We start from the raw sequence: 22264 nt of genomic DNA on the forward strand, positions 1-22264 counted from the left end.
GGCGGCGCGGGCATTGTGCGTCAGCACCTGGGCGGGGCGGGGCGGGGCGTCCGCTGACGTCATCAGCCCGGCACCTGCCAACATGGAAGGTGGTGACGGCGGCGTCGCTGTGGCTGGCCACGGGGCTCTGGGCTGTGGGACGGCGGCAGCGACAGTCCGGGAGCTCCTGCAGGACGGTAAGGAGTCTGGCTCTGTCCGGGGGGCGGGCCTGCGGGACGGTCCTGCTCCGCAGCTGGGCCCGGGCGGTGGACCCAACCCGTCGCTTTGCAGAAAGTTTTCCGGTCTCGACGTGACCACTCCCCCCGCCCGGCCCCCTGGCGCCCGGGTGCGGGCCGCACCAACCTGCTTCTGCAGAGGCTGGCTGTGCCCTTCCGTCCGGGGTGTCCAGCGGGAGCCTCATTCCTGGTTGCCCCCCATTTCGGCTCCACCCTCCCCGCGCCCTGAGGTCCTGGGACCGCCGTGCCCCGGTGGCCCGGGTTGACCGCCGCTGCCGCCGCCGCAGTTTGATGCGAGGAGGCGGCGTCGGATCCCGTGAAAAGTGACGGACCCAGAACCGATAGGCGACAGCTCGTAATGTCAGGGCTTCATCCTTGGGCAGAGTTGGACGCCTCCTCCCTCTGTGAACAGATGCTTGGGTGGCACAGGTGTTTCACACGGCGTTTATCCACAGCCAGACTTGGAGGCGACTTCGGAGCACTAGTTCAGGCAGGGATGAACCATATGTGTTGAATATAGCAGCTTATTGATAGTTTTGGAGAGAAGAAAACCCCAGGAAATAAGTTAAACGTAGCATATTTGAGGAGCACATTAAATTGTGTTAATCCAGTGAACCTGCCACAAATCTCCTTCAGGATAAAGTTCAAGTTTCTTTTCATCTGTTCTTAATTTTCTTATTTTCTTTCCTAATCGCCATCACCTTCTACCTGGTAGTGACATAGTTTGTGTACTTTTTCTGCTGCATTATAGAACTGCTTTTTGTATTTTTTTTAAAGATTTTTATTTATTTATTCATGAGAGACACAGAGAGAGGCAGAGACATAGGCAGAGGGAGAAGCAGGCTCCATGCAGGGAGCCCGACGTGGGACTCGATCCTGGGATCCCAGGATCACGCCCTGGGCTGAAGGCCCCGCTAAAGCGCTGAGCACCCCAGGCTGCCCCGCTTTTTGTATTCCACAGTTCATAAGGGTACCTTTCATATGCTAGGTGCAGGATATATATACTATTTTAATTGAACAGCACAAGAAGCATATGCACACATTTGTAAGCCAAAGTAGGTCATAAATGAAATAACATTCTAAATGACTTGTTTTCTCTTGAGTTGTGTATTTTATCATTGCCCTTAATTCCTTGCCTTCTCCTGATGATGTATATTCTTTTGTCAAAACTTACTAATGAGGTGGTTTTCTGAACAAAGTTGTGTTAGATTCTCTCGGTTAGGATCTCTGTCCAATGCATCTTTGCATCTTAGTTTAAATTCCATTTCGCCAAGTTTTGAACTCCTGATACGTGTGCATTTCCCACCCTCAAACAGCTTGCCATTTTACTAAGGGGAAATAGCTATAAAGGTAAGCATTATAATATAGTGTTGCTGGGTAGCAGAATTGTGTACAAAGTCAGTACAGAGGAGGATGATAGCTGGGAGTGATTAGGGGAGTGTCAGGGAAGGCTTTCCAAATGGAATTGGTTTTGAAGTGTAAATAGAACTTCCCTAGATGAGGAAGTGGAAGAAACAAAACATGCCAGGCATAGGTGTATATTTTATTTTAGTAGGATGCATTCTGGAATTGTAATCAGTTTTTGAAGGGCTAATAGTCCTTAATTCTGCCTTCTGTATTTTCCTATTTAGTTTCCCATCTTCCTCGGTAATTATTTAAATCCTTACTCTTGCAGACCTCTCCTTTCAAGCTTAACAAATGACTTTAAACTTCCATGAAAAGAGATGTGAACTTCCTCCATTTCTTGCCATCAAACCTATAAACTAAGCCTAGATCTGTAACTGTCTTTTTTTTTTTTTTTAACCACCTTGTATTTTCCATTATAATAGAAGTGGCATCTCTGCTTCTAAAGACAGTCTTCCTCCCGTGCTCTGGATTTTTTTTTTCCTGTCTCAAGGACCAAGTCACTTTCATTCTACACCATTGAAATCTCTTTGCCAAGGTCTCTGCTGATCTCCTTGTAGATAAATCAAATAGATACTTTTTGGTCCTTATCTTACTTGAACTTGTAAAGAGGGTTTGACTCTTCTTAATACCTCTCATGTGACTTCTGAGTTCTGTGCTTAAAAAAACAATTTCCTAATTTTCTAAGTGCTTTCTTCTAGGTTCCTTTATTTTTATTTTTATTTTTAAAAGTTTTGTTTATTCATGAGACACAGAGAGAGGCAGAGACATAGGCTGAGGGAGAAGCAGGCTCCCTGCAGGGAGCCTGATACGGGACTCGATCCCAGGACTCCGGGGTCATGGCCTAAGTTGAAGGCAGATGCTCAACCACTGAGCCACCCAGGTGTCCCTTTTTGGTTCCTTTAATTGCTTGTCTTCAGTTTGCCCGTAATTCATTGGTTCACTACAACATTCCTAAAAAAAACAATCTGTGTGTAACAGTGATTCACTATGTAAAGGATTTGCCAGGGTAGAGGATAGGATTGATAGGGTTTTGAGCAGATGCATAGTTGAAAAATTTGTGGGGTGCTTCTGATTTTCCTTCTATATGAATGAGACAACTGTAAAGGAGAAGCATTATATGATTCTTCTGATGGACAATCAAATCCTGAAATGCCAAGTCCAGTTTCCAGTATTCAGCCTTCATTGTGTTTGATCTTTGACACTACTACCCACTTACTTTCTCTAAACCATCCCTTGCCATTTTTCCTTGTCTTCTTTTTTTTCCCCTCTGAATGCTCTTTAGTCTCCTTGATTGCTTTCATTTTCTCCATCTCCTTCGAAATTTTTGTTTTCCTGGCTTCTGAACTTCTTCTCCATTTCCCTCTTTTTGTACATAGAGACAGAGAGAGAGAGAGGCAGAGACACAGGCAGAGGGAGAAGCAGGCTCCATGCAGGGAGCCCGACGTGGGACTCAATCCCGGGTCTCCAGGATCACACCCCATGCTGAAGGTGGCGCTAAACTGCTGAGCCACTGGGGCTGCCCTGTGGTCAGTTTTTAAAGATACCTACTTGTTATGTCCCCTGGTTTACACAGTTCCTGGAAATTTAACTGTTGACTCTCAGGAGTCAGCAGGAGCCAGTTCCAGCACACCACCGTGTGACTAATTCCTTTTCAGTCATCCTCCATGATGCTGCCAGAAACTAAAACACAAATGACAGTGCTGTTTCCTGTCTTTAACCTCAATGGGATATAGTCTAAACATTTGAGAAGTCATACCAGTCGCTTTTTAAACTGCCCTCAGTCTTCCTTTGGAACTTCAATTTTCTATCATTCTTGTCCCTTCTGCCCAGCATACACACAGTGTGATCTAGACACATTGACGTCGGCGGTGCCCTTATTTCTCAAAATATGCTATGGCATTTGCTGCCTCTAAACCTTCTTGGAGTGGCCTTCTTCACTTGGCTGCCTTGAAGAATCTTTAATCCTGAAAACTCCTTGGCAAACTGGAAGGAAATGAGGTTTCCAGAATTAAGGCCAAAGTAGCAGCTTTTCTTTCACTTTAAGAGTCATCAAGAATGAGTCTTTGCCCTTTGCAGAATGCTACTTCCAGCAGGTATATAGATGAATTCATCCATTCAACCTGTATGGAACACCTACCATGTGTCAGACGTTGTTCAGGCTCTAGGGTCATGGGAGTAAAGAAAACAAAGCCCTTGCTCTCATGGAGTGTACTTTTTAGTGGATAGAGACACTAGAAGTTTTCTTGTAAGGACTCTATTTTGCTGGTTAGTTTTATAATTTCTTCAGGGTGATCTTACCTGTATCTATCACATGGGTCAAAGATAGTGGTTTTATACCTACAGTGAGCTCACTTCTACGTAACTTTTTAACTCTTAACTCTATTTATCTTTTACCTACAGATTTTTGGGTTTCTGTATGGAAAGATGCCTTAGCATCTAGCATCACTTCTTCTTTGTGTTTATTAAGGCTGTGTTTTGAACATAGTCTCCCTTTCTACTTACTTATTTCGCCCATATATCCCTAATTTCAGTAATATCTATAAGTTTGTATTTGCCTACTTCTATTATAATTCCAGAATCACTTTATTGTGACAGCATTTGTGCATTGGAGATACAAGAGATCATAAATATCAAATATAGTAAATTGGTTTGTTGTCATTGTCAGTGACCTTGTTTTCTTGCATTAAAGCCTGCAGTTAGTAGTTAATTTTTAACCTTCTACTTAATATGTTCCTTTTGACTCACTGGTAAAAGTTAACTTTTCGTAGTATAATATAGGGGTTTATAGTGTGGGCTCTGCAGCTAGGGTGCCTGAATTAAAATCTCAGACAGGTTGGACAGGTTGCATGCCCTGTCTTCACCTGTCTCTTCATCTGTGAAATGGGGGAAACAATAGTTGATAGTTCGAACAGAGTTGTGTGAGGATTGAATGAGTTAATATGTTTAAAGTGTGTAGGTCAATGCCTGGCCCACAGTAAGCTCTCTGTGAATGTTACCATTCCTTCTCATTTACAACAGTTCTCCATGTATAAAAAGATTCAGAGTATGTTATCTATGATTATACTTGTTCTGTTGTGTGCTGTGGTTTATTGCAGTGCAATTAGTATTTAAAGAGTTTGCTTATTTTTTTCTAGAGTGTTACAGTGATTTTTTAAATGAAGACTTTGATGTCAAGACTTATACTTCCCAGTCTATCCATCAAGCTGTAATTGCTGAACAACTAGCAAAACTTGCCCAAGGAATCAGTCAGTTGGATAAAGAGCTACACCTACAGGTATTTCCAATCTTTTGGATCATCTGGCTTCTTCAGCCTACAGTGATAATTTATCACTTTGTAATCCTTTTATTATTTAATCTAAACATGTATTTAAATGAGGAAATGTGCAACTTATGAGTGTGGCTTATTTCTCAAGGTATGTTTTTGCAAAGTTTTCCATAAACTGCTTTTTGTTAGTTGAAAAAGGAACATACCCCTCTCTTCAAAAGTATTTGGTCATCCCTTGTTTGCCCCACCTAATTGATGTGCAGTGACTATAGGTGGGTGAAAAATAGGAAGTCTTTGGTAAAAATAATAGCAAATGAAATTTTGGAAGTAGAACAGTGTAAGGGACGCCTGGGTGGATCAGTGGTTAAGTGTGTCTGCCTTCAGCTCAGGGTGTGATCCCGGAGTCCTGGGAATGAATTAAAAAAAAAAAAAAAAAAAAAGAACAGTGAAAGACATATTGGGAAGTTCACATTGGCGCTTCCCACTTTATGAACACAAAGTGTAACATTTGCTGAAATTCTAGAAAGTTGATAAATTTGTGGTAGCTAGAACACAGTATGGAGAATTAGGAGGTGGCTCTTTTTTTTTTTTTTTTTTAAGATTTTATTTATTTATTCATGAGAGACACACACAGAGAGAGAAGGAGACATAGGCAGAGGGAGAAGCCGGCTCCATGTAGGGAGCCTGATGTGGGACTTGATCCTGGGACTCCAGGATCATGCCCTGGGCCAAAGGCAGGCGCTCAACCACCAAGCCACCCAGGCATCCAGGAGATGGGTCTTAATCTCAGCTGTGCTATTACCTTTGCTATCAGTTAATGTCTTTGAGTTTTGCTTTTAACAAAGGAAATCTATTAAATGAGTTGGAGTGAATAAGGAGGAACAGACGACAGTGGAAGATCTTAAGAGTTCCTTCCTCTTCTAAAATTCTGTAATTTTATGGGGAGTTTTATAGTATACTTCCTGGTGTTGGCTTTTGTCTGTTGAGTAGGCACTTGACAAATATTTAAATGAGTGAAAAAATGCATGAATATATGGAGTTTACCAGGAAACTTGGATCTGTTATAACATGAGACATGTTCACTTAAATATTTTGTGCTGTACTTTATCAATCAAAAGAGTAGCTTAGGACTAGGATGACTTCTAGGATTCCTTTAACTTTATATATTATATATTATATATTTTAACTATACATTTAATTATATATTTTAATTGTCAGGATTTGCATTAGGCTATGGGGATAGAAGAATGAAAATATTTTCCAGCTCTCCAAGGACTCCCCGACCAATGGCAGATACAGAAATAATGACAGGCAAGTGATGCCTGTTTTATTTAGACTAGTACAAAGTGTTCATAAAAGCAGGAGAGAATGCACTTTGCCTAGGGTTCTCAGGGGTGGCTTTTTCTAAGAGCCACCTGAAATTCTTTTTTATGGTTGGTATTTTCTTTCTTTTGCAGGTTTTTATTTAAATTCCAGTCTGTTAACTATGATGTATTATTAGTTTCAAGTGTAGAATTCAGTGATTCATCAGTTAGATACAACATCTAGTGTTCATTACAAGTGCCCTCCTTAATCTCCATCACCCATCCTCCCCCTACTTCCCCTCCAGCAAGCCACAGTTTGTTCCCTATAGTTAAGAATCTGTTTCCTGGATTGCTTCTCTGTTTTTTTCCCCTATGCTCATCTGTTTTGTTTCTTAAATTCCACATATGAGTGAAATCATATGGTATTTGTCTTTCTCTGACTTAATTTGCTTAGCATAATACTCTAGGTCCATCCACGTCGTTGCAAATGGCAAGATTTCATTCTTTTTTATGGCTGAGTAATATGATTAGTATTTTCTTTTTCCTTGCATGCAGTACCTTCTTTGCAGAAATCAATAAAGACGAAAAATTTATTTAACATCTCTTACAGGGGACAAATTACACTTATAATAGTTTGGAATATAAAGTAGAGGCCTAGAATAAGATCTGAACCTGCTATAATTGTTTTTCTGCAGAAGCAAAATTGGGATAATGATAATCAAACCCATAAAAAATCTTTTTAAATATCATCGAGGTGATTAAATAACAAAAGACGTGTTGAGGTATGTTTTAGTTGGAGCATAGGACAAGAAATAGAAACCACTCTAGGCATTTAAAGCAGGAAGATGTTTAATACTGAGGACTGGATGCTTCTGAAGTCAGTGGACTGAGTTGAAAGATCTATGAAGAAAGATCTTCATAGATGCAGTGTGGAGGCCTAGAAACTCCAGCCATTACCTCCTATGCCACTGCTGCAATTCTGCCTTGGGGTATCTAGTAACTAAATTCTAGAATGATTGATATGGCTATTCCAACCATCTCTAAATTCTCAGGTCTCAGGACCTTGCTCATTACTAGCTGAAACAGTAACAGGAAGATAGCTTTCCTTTCCTTTCTGTCTTCCAGATCTCTTGAAAATTCATCCAGCTGGCTGAAGGGGAGTTTATGAAAGTGTATGTAGCTTTAGGATTTTCAACATTTCCAAAGTATTCTTCACACAGGAGAAAGGATAGAGAATTAAAATTAGTCTTGTTAGGATGCATAGATAAATTGATGACCATATCAGTGGACTGGGGAGAATTCAGACATGCTCTGGCAATCTTAACAGACATAGGAGACCAAAAAGTAACACTTATTTTAGATGGATGTGAGAGAGAGGGACTTGATAAAATAAGTGATACCTGATATAGGACAATGTGGAGGTTCCAGTGAATGAATCCTTGCTGACTAGGAGTTTCAGTTTACAGCCTGGATAGGAAACTCCCTATTCATTGGAATAAAAAAAAGTACAAAATGATAAGGACTCTTGCATTACTCTAAAGATTTGCATGATTTCTTGATGTATCTAGGAATTTCTTACATGTGGTCTTTAACTCTTAAACTTTTTGGGTTTTTGATGTGGTCATTCACATTGCCCTAATTTTCATAAAAAAAAAAAATCAGTCTTGCATGGGGATTTTTCGCCATGGGAAACTGAAAGCAGAGAGATACTCAGGAATAGTTGGGTACTGACTCTGCTTTATCTTTTCAGATTAGAATGTGGTCTTGATGATGCTGAATTAAGTTCAAAAACTAAGAGAACCTAATGTTTGAAAACATTCTTTATGGGAAAAGCATACAACAGCATGGCAAGAATTAGCCTGGGTTTTTTTTTTGTTGTTGTTGTTGTTTTCTTTTAGTTTCAATTTTGGCACAACTACCCATGCTCCTTCCATTAGGAAAGCAAGGGGATAGTGAAAAGGCTGTGTCTTTTTTGGCTCTATGTCGAACTATAAGCATGTTTGTGTTTCTGCTAATAACTCATCTCAAGTATACCTTTATCACCTGTATACTTTTCTTTTGTGTTAGTGTTTGCGCCTTCCCGTATGGAGGGAGACCTTTAGTTCTAGCTTGTGGCTATAAAGAAAAATACCTAGTACTTACAGCAAATTCTTGATTTTCAGGTTGTTGCAAGACATGAAGATTTGCTAGCGCAAGCAACTGGGATTGAGTCTTTGGAAGGTATGTTTCCATTAAGTAACTGTAAGTTAGATGGAGCTAGAGCAGGGATTGGCAAACTTTTACTGTTAAGGGTCAGATAGTAAATACTTTAGACTTCGCAGGCCATACCATTTCTGTTGCAATTACTAAACTCTGTGGTTGCAGAGTGAAAGCAGCCAGGTAATATGTAAGTGATTGTGGCTGTGTCCCAACAAAACTTGAATAAAATTTTGTTGACCTCTGAGCTAAACTATCTGCATTCAAATCCTTGCTTTGTCACTTAATAGATATGTGACTGTGAACAAGTTATTTAACCTTTGTGTGCCTCCCTTTTATCTATAAAGGAGGAGTATTAAAATATTCCTGTATGGTGCTATTTTGAGGACTAAGTGAATTAGAAAAATGGTTAGGATAATCCTGGTGCATAGTTAGTGCCTCTATAAAATTAACAGAAAATTGTTAATTAGCAAAAACATCAATACCACCAGAGTGAGGAATAGTGGAAGTAGGCTTGAATACTTTTCTTATTTTTGGCTTTCTTTGAAACTTTTTCAATGAGAATATAATAGAATAATGATGCATTGGAGACTCCTGTGGCTCAGTCAGTTAAACTTCTGACTCTTGATTTTGGCTTAGATCATGTATTGATAAATAAATAAAATCTTTAAAAAAATAATAATAATTGGGATTTTTTAATGAGACTTACTATTTTTGATTGGCTAAATCCTTTTTTTTAAATATTTATTTATTTATTCATTCATGAGAGACAGAGAGAGAGCGAGAGAGAGGCAGAGACAGGCAGAGGAAGTAGCAGGCTTCCTGCAGGGAGCCCAGTGCGGGACTCTATCCCAGATCCTGGGATCACACCCTGAGCCAAAGATAGACGCTCAAGTGCTGAGCCACCCAGACATCCTGATTGGATAAATATTTTATGGATTTTTCATCCTATCTTGATTTAAATTCAATTACATGTTATAAATACGGAATGTTTAAGTGATTTTCCCTATGTTGATCAAATTCTTGAGGAAGAGGGATATTACTTTCTGTGATGCAATATTCTTTAATGCTTCCCCTAGTATTTCTTTTTTTTTTTTTTAAATATTTATTTATGACAGAGAGAGAGAGAGAGAGAGGGGCAGAGACACAGGAGGAGGGAGAAGCAGGCTCCATGCAGGGAGCCCGACGCGGGACTGGATCCCGGGACTCCAGGATCACACCCTGGGCCAAGGGCAGGCGCTAAACCGCTGAGCCATGCAGGGATCCCCTCCCCTACTATTTCTTACACACTCAAAGGTATTAGCTTATTCTCAGCATGTATGCTGTTTCTCAGACATCCTAATGAAGAACTTAGTATTTGGGAGAATGATAGTTCGTTACTTGAGTATTTAGGATGATTAGCAGACTGTTTTCTTGGGAAAACTCAAGCTCTAAGTACTGACCACTTGCAATTGGAAATTATTTATTTTTAATCTCATAATATTTTATGTGTTTCTGGAAGCAAAGTAAATACCTGTTTTATTGTTGAATTTTTTTTAAACAAATGGTAAGTGATTTTTTCATTTGTCAAACCCATAAGGATGGCTGGTAGTACATTGATTCTGAGTGTATTTAGGAGTAGATGCATCATTGCAACAGAAATAGTTCTCATTGTGGTTTTCTTAAATGCAATTAGGTCTGTAATGTGCTTATTTTTCCAAAATGCTTTTCAGTGATTATAATATTTAAAATAAATGGTTAGACTGAATTAGAAAGACTATCCATTGGATAAGTATATGAGGTACAAAGGCTGCCTTCTCTGAGTTCTTGTGATAATCTGAGCATCTTCTCTGGATTATTTGAACATAAAACATCAAAGTATGATTTAGTATTCATTTTGGCATGGTGTGGATTTCTAAGCACTTAATGTTGAAATGGCTGAAGAATAAGTGTGATCTGTATTTGGAAACGAATATTATGCCAACTTCTGCTTTGTCTGCTTTTTTCCCCAAATATTTAAATTTTTTGCCACATAGTTTGGAATTACTTTTATTGAACCTATTTTGTTAAAAATTAACCCCTATTTGTTTTCATTCATTTATTCATTTAAATGTTAGTTGAGAATTTGTTAGGTTCCCAACAGCTATAACAAAGATAGAGTCCCTGTTCTTATGGCATTTAGAGATATATTTAATTAACCCTATTGTATTGAAAAGAGATGTCCTCATTCCTTCCTTCATTTGTTCACTCAAACAGTAACTGAGAGCTTTTTAAGTCCTGTGGACCTGGAACTATAGAAGTCACTGTTCTTATGGAATTAATGTTCTTCTAATGTGGGGAAGCAGACGAAATTCCCACATATGGGAAAATTCAAATATTTTTAAGTCCCATAAAGAAAATAAAATGGATGATTGGGTTAAGGAAAGGGAGCAAGGATAGTCAGGGGAGGCCTTTTTGAGAAGATGACATTTGAGCTGAGAACTCAAATGGTAAGGTAGGAATTAGCTTGGGATGTACAAGGGCAGAACGAAGGCCGGTATGAGGGGAATTTAATGAATGAAGGAAAGAATTATAGATGAGGTTCTTGGAAAAGAAGTTTGATTTTCATTCTAAATGCACTGGTAAACCATTGGAAGGTTTTTTTTTTTTTTATTAGGGGTATGTTGTGTAAGATTTATGCTGTAAAAGCTTTTTCTGATGGCTCTGTAGGAAGTAGGAGTAGAATCAGGGGTATCAATTTAGAAGATACTAGAAGATTAGAGTTGAGTTGATGGTGCTCTGGATTAGAATGGTAGATGTGAAGAGAGGGAAATGGGTGGGATAAAATGGGGGCATAACTGATAGGGTTTGGTGATGGAGATGAAAGGGTAGAGGGGACAAAAGTCACCAAGTGTGATTCCCAAGATTTTAGTCTGAAAAATGGGATAAATAATGGTATAGGAAACTGAGATGGGTCAGAATGGAGAGGATTATAATTTTGATGGGGAAGGGTGGAACAGAAGTTATCTTGGGCATCTTAAATTTGATATGAGAAAGTTCAAGTCCATATGTGTGTGTGTGTGTATGTGTGAGTGTGTGTGTGTGTGTATACATAGGCAGGCAGGCATAGGTCAAATCTGTCTATGTAGATGTGCGTACATATGTGTGTATGTGTATGTATAAGATTGGTATTTTATTGAACAGATAGTATTTAAAACACCAGGATTGGGTGAAATTCTTAAGAGAGATTGTAGATGGAGAAGTGAAACTGGCTGAGCATCAGATCTTAGAGGACTCTAGCAAAGGAGGAACTGCTAATGTAATAGGAAGAAGTGGGGGATCCTTGGGTGGCTCAGCAGTTTAGAGCCTGCCTTTAGCCCGGGGTGTGATCCTGGAGTCCTGGGATCGAGTCCCACTTGGGCTCCCTGCATGGAGCCTGCTTCTCTCTCTGCCTGTGTCTCTGCCTCTCTCTCTGTCTCTCAAAAATAAATAAAATCTTAAAAAAAAAAAAAAAGTAATAGGAAGAAGCCCAGGGAGTGTGACAACTTGGCACCCTAGAGAAAAAGAATATTGTTGGGAGGGAGTGGTGTGACTATGTTTTTAATTTCAGAGGATTTGAGCAAGGTAAAGACAGAACTGACAGTAGAATTTGGCACCTTGGGGATTTCTGGTGACCTCTATAAGATCTGTTTTGGTGGAGTGTGTATGAAAGTCTATTTGAGAGTGCCTTGTGGAGAGAATAAGATGTAAGGACATGATGATAACAAGCGAGAGCAGTTCATTCCTGGAGGTCTAAGATCAACGAGCCATAAAACTAGCAGAAAAATGGGAATCTTCCGGTTGGATTCTATTGGACTAAGCCATACTAAAGCTTATTTGTACCTGATAATGTTTATTAGTTCTAGTATTACTTCATCTAATATATGACAGAGTTATAGAACTAAGTAAATAAACCTAAGTTTATTTAGAATACTATGTTTTTAAACTATGGCTATGCCTGTTAAATGTAAGAACTGAGTTTTAAAGAATGGAGTTCAAAATCATTACAACTATAATATTGAAAAGCTTGTTATCAGGTATGTAAAATAGTAAAATTAAGATCTATCTTCCTGGAAATACTCTTATAGTTTTGTAAAAAAGTTAACCATCATGTTGTGTATGTGGAGAGTAAAGGTGATACTATCCTTGCTATCCATGTGTATGATTTATCTAGCATATAATGAAGTTAACAAACATTCATTGCCATTGGAAGTAGTCTGATTTAGGCTCAGGTCATACAGTAGTGAATGAGAAATATACTTTCCCTAACCTCCAGGAATTTATAGTCAGTGAAAGAGTAAAACATTAAACAGATATAAAAGCGGATATGTAATTACCTAATGGGATTAGTGCCATGAAGGAAATGTATGCTAAGGAAGGAAATAACAAGAAAATCTAAATTAGTTGGGGGATCTTTTAGTGATTGTTTCTGTTAAACTGAGGCTTTAGGAACAGTGGGTGTTTATCTAGTAGGAGCTTGGGGGTGCGGTGAGGTGTTGGAGAGAAAGTACACCATTTCCAGGTGGCGCAGGGCCCTGAAGACCAAGCTGTGGACTTTAGTTTTGACATGGAAGCAAAAGGGAGACCATGGAAGGGTTTTAGGGAATATTGTGCTACAGTTTACCCCTTTAAAGTGCCCTCAGGCTCCTCCTTTTGTGACTAGTACAATACATGAACATGAAACTTAGCCATTGTAAAGTATGTAATGTAGTAGCATTAATTACATTACATTGTTGTGTAGCCATTACTGTGTGGTTCCAGAACTTTTTAATCACCCAAAGTGGAACACCCTATGCTCCTTATGCAGTCACTCTCTATTTGTCAGACTTCTTTACTGGAACAAGGATTGGAGGAGGGGACTAGTTAGAGGCTTTAACAATAGTGCAGGTGAAAGATACCGGTTGCTTAGGTTATGATGGTGGCAGAAAAAAAATGGAAATTTTTCTGTGGGTATGGATATATATATATGATTTTTTTCTTTTAATATATATATATTTTTTGCCTGATTGGAGCCCTTGTAAATTTGTAAAGTAACGAAAGCTGTTATGTTTTCCTAGGTGTTCTTCAGATGATGCAGACAAGAATTGGGGCTTTACAGGGAGCTGTTGATAGGTACTGTTGTTCATTTTGTAAATAAGTGGAGTAGAAAGAAATTTAACCATTGATATTTTGAAGATGTTTTTATCATTACTCTTCTCTTTTTTTTTCTTTAGGATGAAAGCAAAAATTGTGGAACCATACAATAAAATAGTAGCCCGGACTGCACAACTAGCAAGACTTCAGGTGGATTCTCACTTTTCATTTCTTTATACTTTATTATTCATTTTTTTAAATAAGTGGACAAATTTCAAGAGAATGAATTCTGAGGAAATAAGGGTATATGAAAGCAAAGGGGGAAATACTAAAGAACTTTAAGATACCCAGGTTGTGGTATGTTTGTTTGTTTGTTTTTGAGAGGGTGGGAGAGAGAGAGAGACTCTTAAGCAGGTTCCATGCCCAGCGCGGAGCCCAACATAGTAGGGGGAGCTTGATCTCTTGACCCTGAGATGGTGACTTGGGCTGAAATCAAGAGTCGTTTGATTAACTGAGCCACCCAGGCACTCCAAAATACATAGTTTAAAAGATGCAAATCTAAACTATTGAAGTGAATTATTTTCATTCTTAATATGACAGTGGATAATCATTTACTAACTTATCTAGATTCAAATTATTTGTTCGATAGGAACAGGAAGAAACCTAACATTTATGCTGTGCTCAAATGTAAGGAACCCAAACTTCTAACTTGTTCTAATAGGAGTATTTGTGCATTTTGGGGGAAATTTGATTTTTGACCAGCATTTAGTGATTTTTATGGCTGTTATTTTTCCAGATATTTTTCTGTTCCTCCCCTTTCTTTTGGGACTATAATTACACATGCACTAGGCATCTTAAGACTGTCTCATAGATCACTGGATTCTCTGTTCATTTTTTTCCATAGTCTTCTTTTCCATGTGTGTTTTGTTTTGGATAATTTTTATTGCTTTGTTTCCAAGTTCACTAATTATTTCTTCTGTACTGTTTAATCTGCCCCTAATCTTGTTCAGTGTATTTTTCATTTCAGACAGTTTTGTTTCATCTGTAGAAGTTTGATTTAGGCATTTTCTGTACTTTTCATTAATCTACTTAACCTTTTGGACATATGGAATGTTATTAAGATAACTATTTTAATGTCTTTGCTAACTTATAGAGTGTGCCAGTCATACCATAGTCTAGGTTCAGAACATTTCCCATCACCACCAAAAAGATGCCCCCAGGTCTGTTGGCCATTTTCTTATTTCATTTGGGCTGCTAGAACAGAATATTATAGACTGGAGAGCTTATAAACTACAGAAATTTCTTTCTCACAATTCTGGAGGCTGGAATTCTGAGTCCCTGCCTGCTCATGTTCTAGTATAGGCCCTCTTTTGGGTTGCAGATAATCATTTTCTCTTTTAATTTTTTAAATTAAGTTTTTAATTTTAATTCCAATATACCTAACATAAAGTGTTCTATTAGTGTCAAGTCTACAATATAGTGATTCAACAATTGTATATATTACTCAATGCTCATCATGATTAGATAGTCATTGTTGTATTCTCAAGTGGCAGACAGGACAAAGAGAGATCTCTGGAGTCTCTTTTACAAGGCACTGATCCCATTCATGAGTTGTTCGCTTTCATGACCTAGTCACCTCCCAAAGGCCCCACTTCCTAATATCATCACATTGGGGGTTAGGATTTTAGCACATGATTTTTTTTAATCGTTTCATTTTTCTTTTTTCATCATGTTAAGTGTGCTCTTTAATCCCCATCACTGATTTCCCCCTTCTGCCCACCTCCCTTCCCTCTGGTGACCATCAGTTTTATATAATTAAGAGTCTGTTTCTTGGTTTCTTTCTCTTTTTTTTCCTTTGCTTGTCTATTTTGTTTCTTAAATTCCACATACGAGTGAGATTATATGGTATTTGTCTTTTTCTGACTGACTCATTTCATTTAACATTATAGCTCCATCCATGTTGTTGCAAAAGGCAAGATTGTAACCTTCAGTCTGTTCCAGTTGTCTCTACCTATTCCAGTTCTAGGCAGTCGCTCATCTGTTTTCTGTCACTATTGATTTGCTTTTTCTGGTCGTCATTTCATACAAATGGAATTGTACAAGATAGAGTCTTTTGTGTCTGGCTTTGTTCACTTTGCCTAATGCCTTTGAGGTACATCCATGTTGTAGAATGTCTTCAGTAGTTTATTCTCTTTTTTTATTGCTAAATTGTGTTCAGTTTTATGGATATAACACATTTTGTTTCACCAGTGAATGGATATTTGAATTATTTCTAGTTACTTGCTTTTATGAATAATGCTGCCGTGAACATTTGCTTACATGTATTTGTGTGGACCTGTGCTTTCATTTCTCTTAGGTAGTTTTCTAAAAATGGAATTGGTAGGTTGTATGGTAAGCTTAATTTTTTAAGGAGCTGCCATATTGTTTTCCAAAGTGCCTATACTATTTTATATTCCCATCAGCAGTGTAGGAGAATTCTAGTGTCTACACATACTTACCAACACTTTTTCTCTCTTTTTTGATTATGGGCCTTCTAATGGGTATACAGTGGTATCTCATAATTTTAGTTTACATTTTTTACATGACTAATGATGTTGAGTGTCATTTCATATGCTCATTAGTATTTCTTCTTTAATTAGTCTATTCATATCTTTTAGACATTTTAAAGTCAGGTTATCTTATTGAGTTATAGTATTTTTATTGAATAATAATTGACACACAATGTTACATTGGTTTCAGGTGTACAGCATAGTGATTCATCACTCTGTATATTATACTGTCTTCACCACAAGTGTAGCTAACATCTATCACTGTATAACACTATTACAGTACCATTGACTGTATTCTCTATGCTATACCTTTCATCCCAGTGATTTAACTCATTCCATAACTGGAAGGCCATACCTCCCATTCCTCTTCACTAATTTTGCCCATCCCCTCACCTCCCTCCTGTCTGCTGACCATTGCTGTGTTTCTGTATTTATAGGTCTGTTTCTGATTTTTCTGTTTATTTATTTGCTCTTTTTTTTTTTTAGATTCCACATATAATTGAAATCATATGATATTTGTCTTTCTCTGTTTGACTTATTTTACTTAGCATAACACACTCTAGGTCTACCCAAATTGTTGCAGATGTCAGGATTTCATTCCTTTTTATGGCTACATAAATATTCGTGTATGTGTATGTATACATACCACATCTGCTTTATTCATCTATCAGTGGATGCTTAGGTTGCTTCCATATCTTGGCTGTTTCAAATAATGCTACAGTGAAAATGGGGTGCATATATCTTTCTGAATTAGTGTTTTTGTTTTCTTTGAATAAATACCCAGTTAGGAGTTGGGTTGTTTTTGGGTTTTGTTTTGTTTTGTTTTGTTTTTACATATTATGCTACAATATATGATTTGCAAATATTTTCTCCCAGTAAACAATATGTTTCCAGTCTGTGGCTTGATTTTTCATTTTTAGTGGTATCTTTTGAAACAGAAAAATTGTAAATTTTGATGCAGTCCAAATTATCAAATTTTCTTTTATGGATTGCTAGCACCATTACTTAAGAACAACTTTTCCTGTTGAATTTTTTTGTTGCCTTCATAATAATTAACTTTATATGTGTGGGATTATTTCTGGACTCCTTACTCTTGTCAGTTGATCTAATTTTTTGCCTTTATAGTAATATACTAGTCACTCTCTTGATTGGAAAAGGATACTATTTTAGTATCTTTGCAATTACATATGAATTTTAGAATCAGCCTATCAATTTCTATTAAAAAGCTGATTAGGATTTTGATTGGAAATGTACTATATCCATAGTATAGCTTGGGGAGAATTGACAACAATATTGAATCTTCCAACTCATGAATGTGGTGTCTTTACATGTATGTAGGTCTTCCTTTATTTCAACCATATTTTGATTTCAGTTTTGCTAAATTTACCTTTAAATGTTTGGTTTTGTTACTGTACTAAATGGTATTTTTTAAAAAACTCTATTTTCTTATTGTTCATTGCTATTTTATATAGAATTGGTTTTTGGAAATTGACTCTATAAAGGAAATAATGAAGGGTTTTAAGAATGAGTTTTCTTCTCATAAAGTTAGTAGACATTGTATGACTTAATGCCAATATTGTTTGAAGATAAAGAATATAGATAAGATAATGAGGGATTGATAATTGAGCAGCTCTAATTCTTGGTAAGCCATCGGAACATCTCCTGTGAGAAAGATTGTGTTAGTGTTGGCAGAGAATACAAAGATGGGTGGTTTGGTACTTGTTTTCAAAAAGTTTTCATCATGGTTAAAGGAAATCTGAAAGCTATACTAACTTTAATGTCAAAATAATAAGTATTCAGAGGAGAGAGAAAGTATATGCAGTTGGATTATTTTATGAAGTGTTTAATGCTTAAAAAATAGTATTTGAGATGGGCTTAAAGAAATAAGCTGTTGGGATCCCAGGTGGCTCAGTGGTTTAGCACCTGCCTTCCACCAGGGCGTGATCTTGGAGTCCTGGGATTGAGTCCCACATCAGGCTCCCTGCATGGGGCCTGCTTCTCCCTCTGCCTGTGTCTCTGCCTCTCTCTCTCTCTCTCTGTGTCTCTAATGAATAAGTAAATAAAATCTTAAAAAAAAAAAAAGTAAGCTGTTGACAGCTTTGAAGGACATCTTTAAAAATAAATGCAGTTAATAAGGGTTTTAAAGGATAGGTAGGATTTGGGTATGCTAAAATGAAAGTAGGCAATTAGAAGAATATAACAGAGGCATGATCTCTCTCTCTCTGTGTGTGACTATCATAAAAAAAAAAAATAACAGAGGCATGAGGTGGAGGCTTGTAGGGCATATCCAGAGAATGACAATGAAAGTGTGCATTCAAAGGATTAACTCCAGCCATTTCCTCTTGTCCATCCTTCTTATTACTTCTATCTATCAGCCTCCTCCTTCACTAAAGACAGATCTGGTTCAGTTATCTTTTTAGTGAGAGTCTTTACATCATGCTTTCTGGCTTTAGTGCCCATAGTAATCCACCCACTCATCCATCCATTGTTCTGTCCTCACTCTTTGAGTTTCTTTTCTTTTCTTTTCTTTTTTTTTTTTTTTTTAAGATTTTATTTATTTAATCATAAGAAACACAGAGAAAGAGGCAGAGACACAGGCTGAGGGAGAAGCAGGGTCTCTGCCAGGAGGCTGATGCGAGACTTGATCCCAGGACTCTAGGAACATGCCCTGAGCTGAAGGCAGACGCTCAACCACTGAGCCACCCAGGCGTCCTTCTCTTTGACTTTCTTAACTCCGTTTATGATCTTCATCTGAACTGTACCTGAGCCATCTACACTCATGATTACACAATTCACCTCTGAAATCCAAAACTCTTATGGTCCATTTTTTTTTATACCTCCCCTGATTTTCCAATTTACCCCAGATCTGTTTGGGGTTTTTTTTTTTGGAATAGCTTTATTGAACTATAATTCACGTAAGTATACAACTAAATTTTCTCCACATACTGCTCCCTCTGACTCTCCGAATTTGGTCTGTAACTATACGTTTCTTTGTCTTTCCCACCTAAATCTTATTCAAGCTTTTTATTAGGTAATATATAAATTATAATTAATTTTTTTAGTCTGAAATTACATCTTTAACTTTTATAGGTATAAGTTAGAGCTGCTGTTCAGAAAAAAATGTTTTTATATTCGTTTATATCATATTTGCCATCTTTAGCTAGAGTTATCATTACTATCTTCTGATTCTTGTGTATTTGCTTGTAATACTGTGACTTTTCAGTTGTTATAAGACCTTTAATGTTTAGATACAAGCACAAAATCTATTAAGAACCTAACAGGAAGTGTTTAATGGGTTAGGCTTCTGTGAGTTGGACAGTGTTGGTTTGGTCTGTAACACAGGTTTGTTATGCATTGCACTTACATTTTGACTTCAATATAAATACTTCTGATAGAATTTTAATATCTGGGGGTTCTCTTGAATGAAGAATTTACATCACCTATATTTTATTTTAGTTTTTTAAAAGATTTTAAGTAATCTCTACTCCTAACATGGGATTCGAACTTAGAAACTTGAGATCGAGTTGCATGCTCTACTGACCCAAGCCAGCCAGGCATCCCTCATCACTTATATTTTAGAAATTTCTAGTTTGTCTTTTAGGTTTATTAAATAGTAATTCATTAACATTAAGTAATCTTATCGCTTTAAATGTTTAGGGATTATTTATGTAAATAAGTTAAAACTTAAAATTTACAAATTCAAGAAATTCTATTGCCCCAGACATTTAAACACTAATTACAAACTTCCTTAACGAAATTCTTTTTTTAAATCAATTATTTATTTATTTTAAATCAATTAATTAACATATGGTATATAATTAGTTTCAGAGGTAGAATTTAGTGATTTATCAGTTGCACGTAACAGTCAGTGCCTGGGGCACCTGAGTGGCTGAGCCGATTAAGTGTCTGGCTTCACCTCAGGTCATGATCTCAGGGTCCTTGACCTAACAGGGAGTCTGCTCTGCCTCTTTCCACTCATGCTCTCTCTCTCTCTCTCTCTCTCAAATAAATGAAATCTTAAAAAACAAAACAAAACACCACCACCCAGTGCTTATTATATCAGGTACTCTCCTTAATGCATAGCACCCAGTTACCCCATTCCCCCACCTCGTCCCCTCAAATTCTTTCAAACATTAAAAAAATAATAAATTTGGGGACACTTGGGTGGCTCAGTGGTTGAGTGTGTCTGCCTTCAGCTTAGGGTGTGATCTGGGATCCGGGATCAAGTTCTGCATCCAGCTTCCTGCGAGGAGCCTGGTTCTCCCTCTGCTGTGTCTCTGCCTCTTTCCCTCTGTGTCTTTCATGAATAAATAAATCTTAAAAAAAATTAAAAATAAAAATAAAAAATTTGATATATTTTCTTTTTAAAAAATAAATAAAATAAAATTAAATTAAAATTTTAGTTAACATACAGTGCAATATTGATTTCTGGAGTAGAATTCAGTGGTTCATCACTTACATACAAGACTCAGTGCTCATGATAATGTCTATCCTGCCCAAAGGAATCTACACATTTAATGGCAATCCCCATCAAAATACCACCAACATTTTTCACAGAGCTAGAACAAACAGTCCTGAAATTTATATGGAACCACAAAGGACCCTGAATAGCTAAAGCCATTCTGAAAAAAGAAAAAACTGGAGGCATCACAATTCTGGATTTCAAGTTATGTTACAAAGCTGTAGTCGTCAAGATAGTTAATACATTTTATTTAATGCTTTAAACATCTTCAAGAGCATATTGCAAAACATATACTGTAGTGATTACATTCAGACCAAGACTGCTAACAGAAGCGCGAATACTATCGATTAGTTTTTTGGAATAATTATCTTCTTAATCTTATTCCATTTTTTTTCTTCTTTAGTACTGGTTTTTTCCTTTAGGATTGTAAGAATCTTACAGTATCTAAACAAACAAAAAATTCTATCTCAGATCAGCAGTGTTCTTCAGTTAATTTATTTATGGTTATGGCATGGCACCTGGTTTAATAGTCTAAGGTGATATAGCCTCATTAGCCTGAGGCCCTTAATTAAGTTTCACTTATTACATCGTATGATTTTTATTCTTTGCATTTTGTTTAGATTGTGCATTTTAAAAACTTGATGTATTCAGAAGTATTTTTAGTTTTGCCTATCAATTGTATCATTGCTTGTATCATTGTTATGTAGATTGACTTTGTTGAAAAAAACAAAAAATGTATCTTAGCGTATGTCATTATAATTAACAGATTCATCTAAAAGAGTTATCATCTAGACAGGAATTGGCAAACTTTTTTTGTAAGTGGCCATGTATTAAATATTTTAGGCTCTTGGGGTACTATATCTCTGTTGCAACTATTCAGCCAAGCTGTAGTGGAATTGGTTGTATTTCGATATAATTTTATTTACAAGATGAGGTGGAAATTTTATTTTTGGCTCTTGGTTGCTAATTTTTGTTCTGTACAGTGTAGACCTGTTTTCTTTGAGACATTCAGTTAATTAATCAGTTTTAAATGGGATCATGACCTAAGCTGAAATCAGGAGTCAGCCACTTAACCCACTGAGCCACCAAGGTGCCCTATCTTCTAATTAGTTTTAGTTGCTGTACTCCTGTTGATGCTCAAGCTATCATTTTGATTAGTTGGAATCTTTTCAAACTGGCTCTGTTTTTTCAGGGAGCCATTGTGATTTTTTGGAAGTATCTTTGTTCTTCGGGGATTACAGAATGTTCTAGACCTATGCTGATGCTTTTTTCTGGAAGAAACAGGATTAACTAGCTGCTTTTTTTTTTTTTTTTTTTAAGTAAATAATATTATAAACCAGAATTTAAATGTAGGGGAATTGATGTGAATTGATGTTGTTAGCAACTTTTTGTGATGTGCCTAGGAGAAGTTATTTTTTAATGCTCATTAACTCACATTGATTTTTTTTGTATTAACATTGAAAAGTTTGCCATCTTAATCATTTTTAAGTGTACTGCTAACTATATATGCACATTGTTGTATAACAGATCTCCAGAACTTTTTCCTCTTGTAAAACTGAAACTCTGAAAGCCTTAAATAAAAATTTCTCTTTCTCCCTCCTGTCTTCCCTCTTGGTAACTACCTTTCTACTTTCTGTTTCTGTAATTTTGACTAGTTTAGTTATTTATATGAACAGAACATTCAGTATTTATCCTTTTGGTTTATTTCATTTAGCATATTGTTCTTGGGGCTCATCTGTGTTTTAGCACATGGCAGGGTTTCCTTTTTCTTTAAGAATGCATAGTATTCCAGGACA

The 22264-nt window shown here is 37.1% G+C and overlaps 1 protein-coding gene across 2 annotated transcripts in view; it reads left to right on the forward strand.

Annotated features, from left to right (window-relative positions):
• Positions 1–18: 18 nt before the first annotated feature.
• Positions 19–22264, forward strand: part of COG5 (component of oligomeric golgi complex 5) — a 292761-nt gene continuing 270515 nt past the window's right edge. For both annotated transcript variants that reach the window (XM_041774079.1, XM_041774078.1), the window contains exons 1-5: positions 19–176; positions 4757–4896; positions 8354–8411; positions 13442–13496; positions 13598–13667. In XM_041774079.1, the coding sequence (XP_041630013.1) occupies positions 83–176; positions 4757–4896; positions 8354–8411; positions 13442–13496; positions 13598–13667 (417 nt within the window). In that variant the 5' untranslated portion in view covers positions 19–82. The remainder of the gene's footprint in view (positions 177–4756; positions 4897–8353; positions 8412–13441; positions 13497–13597; positions 13668–22264) is intronic.

The sequence above is a fragment of the Vulpes lagopus genome, chromosome 11 (genome assembly GCF_018345385.1).
Source record: "Vulpes lagopus strain Blue_001 chromosome 11, ASM1834538v1, whole genome shotgun sequence".
In the NCBI taxonomy this organism is placed as follows: Eukaryota; Metazoa; Chordata; class Mammalia; order Carnivora; family Canidae; genus Vulpes; species Vulpes lagopus.